The sequence below is a fragment of the Lentinula edodes genome (assembly GCF_021015755.1).
Source record: "Lentinula edodes strain Le(Bin) 0899 ss11 chromosome Unknown C8R40scaffold_123, whole genome shotgun sequence".
Taxonomy (NCBI): Eukaryota; Fungi; Basidiomycota; class Agaricomycetes; order Agaricales; family Omphalotaceae; genus Lentinula; species Lentinula edodes.
In genome coordinates, this window is record NW_025764429.1 from 499 (window position 1) to 11,186 (window position 10,688).

Below are 10,688 nucleotides of genomic sequence, written 5' to 3' on the forward strand. Positions count from 1 at the left end.
GACTATGCAAATCTTGTAATTATAACAGAAGTCAAGAGAGTGGAAACCCTACAAAGCCCGGGGGAAACATTGAGGGAAGTTCGATAACTGTAATCGAAGAATTCGATGGATCTCCCTTCAACAGCTTGGGGAAGGCTTAGTGAGTATAGGTGTATAATAAGTAAGCAGAGGAAGAGATAGGTACCTGCTTGTTCGTAATGGGTCGAAAGGGGGCCCATTGTCCTGTCCTCTGGCTGATCTGGAGCCGGCTTTACGCTTTGAGACAGGGTGGAGTTGCGTTTATGTCTGCGGAAGGACGGACTCGCTGTTGTGATTTTGTAGTTCACTGTGGAGGCACGTTTGCGGAGGTTTGGAGCTGCAACTGAAGCGCCATCAGGCTTGGCGGAGATTGCTATGGTAATTTTTTTTAGAAAGGGGGTTACGCATGAGATAAGTGTTGAGCAAATACATGAATCCATATCTACATCATTTCGTCTGACTCTGGCAGTTGCCTTGTTTGGCTCTCAACGTTGTCCTCGAATTTGTTCTTGACTTGGCTTATTCTTACCCTTGCCTTGTGCTCGGTTTTGTCCTCCTGGTTGTCGTTATCAAGGACGAGTGGCTCTTCTAGGTTCTTCAACCCCTCTTCTTGCTTTAAAAGACGGGGGCGTGTGCGAGTGTCGAGTCCTTCTCCTCGTGCTCAGGCTTCTCTTCCTCCTCCTGTCTTGAAGGACGGGATGTTTTGCAGTGGGTCCTCTTCCTCCACTTCATCTTCTCGTCATCTTCGTCTCTCTCTCTTGTATTGAAGGATGATGGTTACGTTTTGCAGGGGTGGGGTCCTCTTCCTCCACTTCGTCTTCGTCGTCTTCGTCGTCTTCGTCGTCTTCTTCGTCTTCGTCGTCTTCTTCGTCTTCTTTGTCCTCTCTCTCTTGTCTTGAAGGACGACGGTGACGTTTTGCGGGTGTATAATCATCTTTGTCCTCATCGTCCCCGTCCTCATCCTCTTCCTCGTGTATTGGAGGACGAAAATGTATTGAAGGACGGGGACGTTCCGAAGGGGGGAGATCCTGCTCGTCCTCGTCCTCTTCATCTCCTATTGAAGGGGTTATATCCCCCTCGTCCTCTGCATCATCAATGGTAAGACGGAAACGTTTGGAGGGAGTGGGATCCTCCTCGTCATCTACATCTTCGATTGTAGGACGGGGACGTTTGACAGTGGTAGCTTTTTTCGGGGTGACATCATTCTGCAGATGATGACCAAGTACAGGATTCTTTGCTGGGTCGGCGGCAACAGGCGAGGATTGCTCTGTATCCTCCAGAGCCGCGGATTTCTCTTTTGTCGTCGGTGTATGCGTGCTTGGTGGTGGTGGGGGATTAACATCCATCTCATCTGTGGAAAAGGGGCAAGATTGAGAAAAAGTAGGGAAGAGGAGTCTGTAATGCTATCCGAACCTGGTTTACTCTCGGCAGTCTGCTGGGCCGAGGATATGGCTTTAGATAGGGAGGTGTGGTAGGTGGCTGCAAAAGGGCGGTAAGTGAACAGAACAGTGTGTACCGACAGGGGAACTGACTATATGCAGTCTCTAACCCATCTATAGAGTCAGAGCTTTTTCCTTCATGACCATGATCTAGGGAAGAGTTAGCTAGTGAATTGGCCAAGGAGTGGCCTGAACATATGAGATATGAGAGATAGACGAACCGGTATCAACCACATCCTGAAGTAACCCCTGCCCAGGTATAGGTGAGACTGTTGGGAGCAGATTACAGGGTGAAGCCATATGGAAATGTGGTTTTTACCTGAGTAAAAATAATCTCGGTCGTCTTCCGAAATTTCTTCTTGAGAAAACCGGAAAGTCTCGAAGAACTCGTGAAGGATTTCGACCGAAGTCCTTTCCCCATTCGAAACCGATATTAGGTTTCTCCATAGCCACCGCTCTAGTTTTTGAAAGTAGGCAGGTCGTTCTTCATAGGGGCCCAGTGCATGGGCCAGCTGCCTGGACTTGAATTTCAAATCGATCAAGCTAATTGTGAAAATGGCAGACCTGAAGGAGATGCCGTCTATCGGGACTGGTGCTTTGGAGAGCAACAGGCCGGAGCAGCAATAACACGGAGGAAGATAAGGCAAATTGCAAAGGGAACTGCCAACTGTTGGCTTTGTAACGTTTTCTTGTGTTTTCTTTGATTTTCCAGGGAAAACTATTTACGAGGCATTGAGGGGAATTGATTCTGCAGAGTTAGGCAGGACAAACCCAGGGTTCAACGAGCATAGTTTCAACTCATATTCTTCAACTTTTTGAGGGTATTCGCCCAGGCCCTAGGATTGGTGGTAAGTTGGAAGGAAACAATCATGATGAGGAAGGAACGACTTGCAGCTCTGAGCCACGATAGGTGAGAAGCGGCACGGTCAAAGTTCTCCAGGATCTTCAAGTATTTTCTACTGCTATTGAGAAGCTCCGAACTGTCTAAGATTTTTTGTATCGGATGCAGACCGTCTGCTGAGGGTGACGTTTGCTGAACTTGTCGGGTATACTCCTGATACCCTGTACTGGCTTCCTCCAAGATCGACAGCCACCCCCCTCTTGCAAGAAACACGCCGAGCTGAGTGGAGGGATTGAGTTAGGACGCAACGTTGAAGAGAAGGAGACGGTTACGGGATTCGTTAGGGTGGTGGGTAGGTTCGATAACACACGTCGGCGACACCCAATGGTCATTGGGGTGTGAGAAGGATCCTCAATGATATGGAGCGCGAGCGTGGCAAATATGAATACACCGACAGCTGCCCATTCATTGTGGCTGCCCTCTAGGGTGGAAGGAAATGGGCCCTGGGTGATGGCTTGCCATACAGGGTTGTGAAATAATGAATCTCGGACAGATTTGATGGAGTTCGCAAGCACCTAAGAGATGTAATTGGTTCAAGGAAGCATGGAAACGAAGAGGACAAGTGTACTTGGGACTCTGGTGAGGTTTGCTGCCTTGAAGCGCGAAGGATGACCTGGAGATCGGAAAACAAAGCTGAATCAGGGGTGGACATTGTGGTTCAGCGCCAAGGGACGGGCGTTAAAATGCTGGGCTCAGAGGATTAGTAATCTTTTCACAGCCACACTGTGAATTCACAATGTGGCTGTGATAAATTTCTCATCACGTTATGTTTCATATGATTTTTCAACTAACTTCAATGTCACTCTGATCAAGATTTCAACTAACTCGACACTAAACGTGATGGAAGGATTTGTGGACGATCTACGACAATGGGTGGACGCCACCGAGGCTGAATTGAATGGAGGGGAAGAGATACCTGTTACGGTAAGCTTAGGGGCGGGGAGGTCTTCGTATTAGAACTAACATACGACAGAAGTACTTGATCGCAGATTTAGCTCTAACTAAGGCCTATAGATTCCTTGAGAGTGAAAAAGCTAGCCATTGGTTTGAAAAAAGCGCAAACGATTGGTTCCCGATTGGTAATCTAGTAGCTAGAGCAAAAGTGTTGGGTTACTCAGGCATGAACATACCGAACCTGGCCGGAATCAAAGGGGAGCCCGATGAGAAGAATGTTCTTAAGAAAATTGTGAATAGTTCCGCCATATTTGAAAGAATCTTTGGCTTAGTTCCTGCAGATGAAGCCAATTACTGGACTGAGCGGATGGCCGGAAGTTATACGCAGAGCCGTTGAGTCGTGGAAGCAGGCTCCAAAACGACGACAACATAACACAAGATCAGGGGCGCAACATTCGGTTCAGGAGGTGTTTGACGGTCTCGGGATAGATGCGCATGTGGAGCTGGAACGGCGAATCGCCTTTGTTATCAATCTGGATTTCGGAGCATGGTGGCTAGCATGGACGAGAGAGGTAAGGTAGAAGCGCTTACCTTGTCAGTCGGTATCGCTGAATTTTTTTTCAAGGAGGCCTGCGGGTTCCCAGACTCTCTGAGGGACCTCCAAACCGTTGTGCCAAGGTGAGCAACCTATATCTCTGTGTGGGTTTTCCGGGATTCAATGGGGACAGTATTTCTTCCGGACTGTCTGAGGACTACGAACCAAAGAAGTGGGCTCTGAGCGGACATGTCATGGCGCTGATCTCGCCAGTCGCAATCTTGTTGCCAAAATCGTTGAGGAATGATAGCCTTCACCGAGGTACTCTGCTGCATGTGAGCTGTCTGTTCCCTTGCGGGCCCCTGCGTATTGCCGCTAACAGAGGTTATAGAAGTCTTATGTCCTGGGGATGAAAGAACGCCCAGACAGTCTGGCTGCAGTAGAGAAGTTCTTGTGGGAAAGGATCGATAAAATGTCCAGAGGGCTAATGACATCGGAGGAACTACTTCAAGATTTGGCAGAATACGATGGCTGGAAAAATGTGCCAGAGGATGAGTCGTTGTTTTTCGTGGATAAACGTACGTTGCGCTTTTCTTTGTATGAACACAGTCCCTGTACCCATTTCATTCTCCAGAGTCGTCGGAGAATTTGGCACCTAACGCTCCTCTTGGGGTTCCTCTCCCTCTAATCGATGAGAGCGGCGCGTCTTGCGAAGGTCAAGGTAACATTCAAACGGGTGACGAGACTATGGAGCCTGAAGGAGAGAACCACAACGAGGAATCCTTGCCCGGGAGGTCACTCCCCAGCGTGGAACAGGAACATAACGGAGAAATTATTGTTGGAGATCTGCCGTCAGTCAGCGACGGCGAAATGGTGTCTGGACAAGAAGCCTGCGGTGCAGCTTCCACAGGAGAAGCCCGCATTGAAAAGCAGGGTGGACCTGTGAAACCTGAAACAGATTCACTGGGGGACCTTGACGAGGAACACTTACCAGTCATCGGAAATTCGCCCCCGCTGGTGGAGGAGCGTGATGGAGAAACAGGCCAGAGAACAAAAACGATAGCGGTGAATAACATACTCAACATGATAGCCGAGTCATATGGTGATCTTGGAGAGGATACGGATGAGTCAGTCAGTTCCAAATCTGAAGGGTCCGGTCAAGAAGGAGCGCATATGTCAGCTGTGACCTCTGGACCTAATTTTAATCATCTCTCGCCAGTGCCTGAGGGGAACAGGATAACGGGAAAGGATGCGGGTGAGCAGTGCAAGACGTCGCGTCTTCTGGGACCTTCTTTCGACCAGAAGAGACCAGGCACACCCGATATGATCGATGTGGATAATGGTACTCCTGCTTCTTCGGGTCGTCCGGCACACTCCTTTACATCTATCAGCAAGCCTAGTCCGTCTGACCACAGGGAATATCAAGAGGGCCGTTCAGATTTGGAAAATGCAGCGGAAGGAATGAGTTCGGGGGAGGATGAGCTCTCATCTGTAGATGAATCCGTCATTGAACCTACCAAGCCCCCTGGAAGATCCTTACGTGAGAGGAAGATGCGAGTGGAAGTTCAAATAGATGGTAGCCAGTCTGGCAGGAAGCGTCAGCATTCATCTAACCACGAAGGAACGAGAAAACGGAGGAAGACCTCACATCGCATTCCTCGGGCCAAACCAGTGGAGAAAGCGGTAAGTACACCAACGGAGCCGAATAACGCGAAGAAGGAGGAAGAGGTAGCTACGATGGAGAGATTCAAAGCCAAGGATGCACGGCGAGTGTTTGTGATTCAAGCCAAACAGAGGGTAAGTTTGTGAAACTGGATGTGGTAGCCTTCGTAGATGTTGATGTACCAGTAAAGCTTCTGCAAAAGGACGTTGTTCATGTCTTTGATGTGGACGCAACGTGGTTTATCAAAATCAGAATGAAGGCTTTCGTGAGCGTTTTTCTTTTCAAGTTCTGAGTGGAGACTTCATATCCAATAATGAAAGGACCTAACGGACTTGGAGTTGTTCAAACGGGCGATGGAAAAATGCGCCGAGCAACAATTGATTGACGGGATAGTTGCTAAAGATGCCAAAGAAAAGTGGACGAATGTCAAACTAGGGGAATTGACAGAGAACAAGGAGGCGAAAGGTGTGCCGACAGACTTTCCGTGCAAAATCCTGACAGCCTCGGAATGGAGATCGCTAAGTCTTGGTGAGATTGGTGAGATAGTGAGTCAGTCGCCTGTGTTGATTAGGGGTGAGGAAGGTTTGGAGTTTGGAGAAGCAGCAGCAGAGGAAAAACTTGGAGACGTGGATATGATGAGAACGGTGCACGGTAACCATTTTGCTGCTCTTCATTTTGTTGCCCTGTATGACATCGGACATCTTTTGTTGTGCAGATAAATCATTGGGAGAGGAGAGGGTCCACGTTCAGGCGTCCCTACGAGATGCGATACGGACTGCCCTTCACGGTAACAAAATTGTCAACTGTCTCGACATCACCATTGAGAGGACGGGACGTTACACGGAGTTGCTGGACACTGACCGAGTGGCTGTAAATTATGTGAGAAATATGCCCGTAGTCCGTTTTATTGCAGACGGGATCGTGTTCACGGACTGGGGCTTGCTCGCCACCGGAAATGCCTTTCACAGGCGTCATATCGATGGTGGAGGGTGTGGTACTGAGGTGGCGGTGGTAGCTGGGACAAAGGTTTGGATTGTGTCTCATCCTAAATCTCCGGCATACTGGGGGAGGTGGTTTGGGGGGGACTTTGATGAGGTGCAAGAGAGCAAGGATTGGGGTGAATATAGCTTCCTGTTGAAACCGGGAGACAGAATGTAAAGTTCAATTTCCTCCCTATTTTCTGCGCCATTAGTTGAAATTTTGTATCTATTTGATAGCATTATGGGCCCATGTTCCCCGCATACTGTCTTGACCATTGACCCATCGATTGCCGTTGGGGGTCATTACAGGTTCGCTAAGTCGATGGACAAGACTTGTTGCGGCATTTGTCAAGCGTTCGTAGCCGACTCAAACTTCACGAATGCAGCCCACGTTGATGCGACCAGGGTGATGGTCTGCGTTCTGGTTTTCTTGGTGGAGAAGCTGAGTGGACCCGATATCGATTGGGAGGATCAATGTGAGCAGTATGATGCAAGGCCGTGGCGATTCTCATTGAATTCTCTCCTTCAGCCAAAACAATACATCTGTTAGACCCATACGAGCCAGCGCAGTTTCTCATTCTATTGATGGTGACAAATGTAGTGCGCTTGGCGAGGGTGCTTGACCCGAGGACCTACGACAAGACCCTTCCAAGAGATGTAGCGCGTGCTTATGGAGTAGGGGAGGCATACGCTAATAGGCTTTTGAGTTGGCTGGCAACAAATGTAGGGCAGCACACATTGGGAGAAACGGAGCAAAGCTGCACGGAAATTGCACGTCGTCATTTAGTGCAAATGGCACGTGCGCTCGTAGTATTCAGACATCACGCGGAGGAAGAAGGGATCGAGGGCGCAAACAGTAGTATAACTACTGAGAGTGTGCGGGGTGCAATTGAGGAGGAGAGCTTTGCAGAAACAGATTGGTTCAAGGAGCAGTGGCCAGGAGATGATGACGAATGGGACGAGCTATGGACAACAACGCAGAGCTTTATTTATATGGGATAGTTAATTTTACGTATGGTGCAGTTCGCTTTAAACACTGCAAACTTTTTCCACGCGCTAAATCGGCCGGAAGCCAACATTTTCTTTTGTATGGGCCTCATCCACCCAACTTGTGGTGGGGTTTTGATTTGCCACATAGTGCCAGAAGAGTGCATAGGGCAGTAAATAGCTGTATACAAACTTTATCTTACATTTATATTATGGCACGGAAGGGATTCCAAGAAGATTGCTCAGGTCGAGGCTGCTGCTCAAGCTTTTCTTGCAAAAACTGAGCAAAGATTGTCGTCAACTGCACAAAAGAAACTCATACCCCTGAGCCAGTTCAACCTGAAGTGATTACTGTAGACAATGATGACAACAAAGACTTATTGGAGTGTGGGTATGAGGGTAGCGTGAATGTCGTGTTCGATTTGGATTCAGAATTCGATGAATATCTTTCTGTGTACATGCGCCGAATTGGGAAGGACTTGAAAAATATCTCACTCAGTTTTGAAGTTATCGAAAATCGGTCGGAGGGTTGGGTTCATGTAATGAAAATGAGGAAGAATCTCTTGGGCGTGTAGTAAACTTTGCAAAAGTTTGCATGATTTAAGTCGACTGCACCACTGGTTATGACCATTTTGGTGCGCCGCCACGGGCGTTAAAAGGCTGAAGCCAGAAGGTGATGTCATACGCATTGAAGTTGGGCGCTTGATTTAATTTCTATTCTTCCTTCTTCATTTATTTTGTCATGACGGACGTCCGAATTGCTGCCTTTGCAGACGCCGTGCAAAGATGGGTAGAAGAGGCATGGGACGCTGTTAAAGACGAAAATGAGAAAACACCATTAATGGTATGTGATTAAGAGTGCATATAGTCACACAGGGGTACTGATTGATTTCAACCCAGGATGCATTCAAGAAAGAACTGAGATTGTGTCGCGACACAAAACTTGTGGAAGGGCTCAGTGAGGATGGAAATCTCATTTTGGAATTTGACAAGAAGGCGGAGGCTTGGCGGACGATCGCCAATCTATTTGTGATCGGAGAATTGTTGCAAAGAGAAGGAGATCATTGTCTTCCGTCTTTCGCCGGATCGCAAATAGCTGGTTTCAATCAACAGGTTTTCAAAAAACTGGTGGGTACCCTTATGTGGAACGAGGAGAATCAATTAAAAACTACGACCAGTGGAAAGCTTTTGAGGGAAAGAAGGGTTGGCCGGGGATGGTCCAAATTGCCATCAACAGTTGGCAAAAGGCGAAGGCCCCTGCAAGAGAAGTGGTATGCAGAGAAGTAGGGATGAGCTCAAAGGTCTACAAGGTGCTTGGAGTTGGTCAGGGGTTTATGGAAGAGAGGCATAGGGGTATAATCTCCAACTTGAACCTTGCCGCTTGGTACATCAGCCTTTGCCGAGAGGTTGGTGTTATTACTGGGATGTCATCTTTGACTGATGTACTGCAGGGTCACACAAACTTTCCTTTGAATTTTGCGCAGTTGACTCAGTGGACGGGGGGGTTGGTCTTATTGTTCATTCGGCAAGATTGAAAATGTTTGATTCTCTAATTTTCAGAATTGACGTAGAACTTGCGGAGGAATACAAAGGCACAAGATGGGAACTGAGTGGTCATCTGGCACTTTTGATTAGCCCAATTGGTTTGCTTCAAACCCGTGGTATTCGTCATCTCAGTTTGCACAGGGGGGTGCTCCTGCAGGTGGGCCACTTGTATATCACTCTCGGGAATTAGATTTACAATCCACCCAAAGGCTCGTCACCATTTAGCCCAGAGAGAGCGGCCCGCTAGTCTAATCGCAGTTGAAGACTTCTTGTGGGAGGGAATATTGAAAATGTCCCGAGCTGAGATGAATGGTGACCAACTTTTGGAGGAGTTGGCTCGGTTCGAGGGGTGGAAGCATGTGTCCGAACAAGATATGTTTTTTTTCAATCTGAGTGCGTTCAAGCGCAACGTATACAAAACAAACTGAATAATAAAAGGAACCACGATAGATGAAAGGGCGGAGGCAATGCCTGCTCTAGCCAACGTCAGTGTGGGTTCGCTGGATGCACCGCATATTAGCACTACATCAGAACGCAATGAGACGAACGACCCAGAGGGTGGCGAGGACGACAACATAGGACCAGGGCGACGAGCTGATCGTGAAGAAGTGGAGCAAATGCTTTTTGCCATTGACGCAGAGTTGGCTTTAATATCTGCACAGAGTACGGCTATCAAAGGTGACTCCACGGTGGGCGAAGAAGCACATAAGAGTGGACAAACATGCGTGGAATCAAACACAGGTTCCGCTGAGACTTCAAGTGGGCACGAGGAGCGAGGTTCTTCTACCGAACGTCGATCAAAGGAGGCTCCAAGCGATCCGAAGACATGGGCAATCCACCCCGTCGCATAAAACGGAGGTCGACAGATGTAGAAGATCATGATGCGGATGATGAGGGGCAAGATCTACCTCCGGAACGTCGATCAACAAAGGGCCGAAGTGAATCCGAAGATGTGGACGATCCACTCATCGCGCAAGACAGAGTCCACAGATGTAGAAGACGACGCGGATGACGTGCGTGGCCGGTCGACAGATGACGAGGACGAGTCAGACAGCTACGCAAAGTTGGTCCAAAGGAAAGCGAGCAAGGATCGGACGATGCCAAGGGCGACGAAGAACTTGGCCGTACGACTGGACTTGGAAGAGGGCGCGATTCGTCTGACTGTGAACGGAATCCTAAGCGGCGAAAAATTACACATCAAGTCCGTAGTTCAGAGGAGCGTAGGAGCCAAGACAGTACGGATATCGTATCAGTAGGCAGCGACATTATACGCATGAAAAAGGAAGAACAGACGAGGACCGAAAGGTTCTTTGAGACGCTGGAAGAGCAGGGGCCGGCCTTTGAGGTTTCCATCCCAGAGGAGGGTAGGGTATTGTGGCTCTTTCTGAATCAGTGTGGTCCTCACGATACCTCAAGCTGTTTTACAAGAAGGAGTGTTTGTTATTCGACCATAGCGGGGAAATTGGGCTGAAAACAGTTATCCGGTCACAGGTGAGCAAATTATTGTATATACAGATTGAGGTTTGCTAAGGTTTGTCTCTGAGCGCCGGGATTTTCAGCACGATATGTCGCTGATTTCCGAAATGGCTCTGCAGCTCCAACTCAAGAATGGACTTATCAGCGACGTGGATGTGAAAGGACTCGAGGATGCCAAAGTCAATACTCCTACAAGAATTGCCGGAAAGAAGGTACTTGAGGGTCCTGACCACCTACGTCGAGGAGAAGA

At 48.5% G+C, this 10,688-nt stretch overlaps 3 protein-coding genes across 3 annotated transcripts; 2 read left to right on the forward strand and 1 right to left on the reverse strand.

The window, feature by feature from the left end:
* Positions 1-633: 633 nt before the first annotated feature.
* C8R40DRAFT_1075473 (uncharacterized protein) lies at positions 634-2,690 on the reverse strand (the record flags this gene model as incomplete). Its single annotated transcript, XM_046226873.1, has 9 exons — positions 634-773; positions 800-1,369; positions 1,432-1,497; positions 1,551-1,646; positions 1,679-1,726; positions 1,777-1,978; positions 2,022-2,175; positions 2,229-2,293; positions 2,469-2,690. The coding sequence occupies 9 exons, from the start codon at positions 2,688-2,690 to the stop codon at positions 634-636; spliced, it is 1,563 nt and encodes a 520-aa protein (XP_046078697.1).
* Positions 2,691-3,198: 508 nt separating this feature from the next.
* Positions 3,199-7,432, forward strand: C8R40DRAFT_1075474 (uncharacterized protein; the record flags this gene model as incomplete). Its single annotated transcript, XM_046226874.1, has 13 exons — positions 3,199-3,282; positions 3,365-3,544; positions 3,585-3,824; positions 3,878-3,930; positions 3,981-4,122; positions 4,179-4,365; positions 4,422-5,584; positions 5,641-5,715; positions 5,771-5,915; positions 5,952-6,101; positions 6,166-6,604; positions 6,668-6,906; positions 6,981-7,432. The coding sequence occupies 13 exons, from the start codon at positions 3,199-3,201 to the stop codon at positions 7,430-7,432; spliced, it is 3,549 nt and encodes a 1,182-aa protein (XP_046078698.1).
* A 727-nt stretch (positions 7,433-8,159) lies between these two features.
* C8R40DRAFT_1178974 (uncharacterized protein) lies at positions 8,160-10,218 on the forward strand (the record flags this gene model as incomplete). The annotated part of the gene is made up of 8 exons (XM_046232945.1): positions 8,160-8,261; positions 8,318-8,545; positions 8,596-8,921; positions 8,978-9,119; positions 9,172-9,355; positions 9,401-9,721; positions 9,766-9,900; positions 9,944-10,218. 8 exons carry the CDS (start codon positions 8,160-8,162, stop codon positions 10,216-10,218), a joined length of 1,713 nt encoding a protein of 570 aa, XP_046078699.1.
* Between the last annotated feature and the right edge of the window lie 470 nt (positions 10,219-10,688).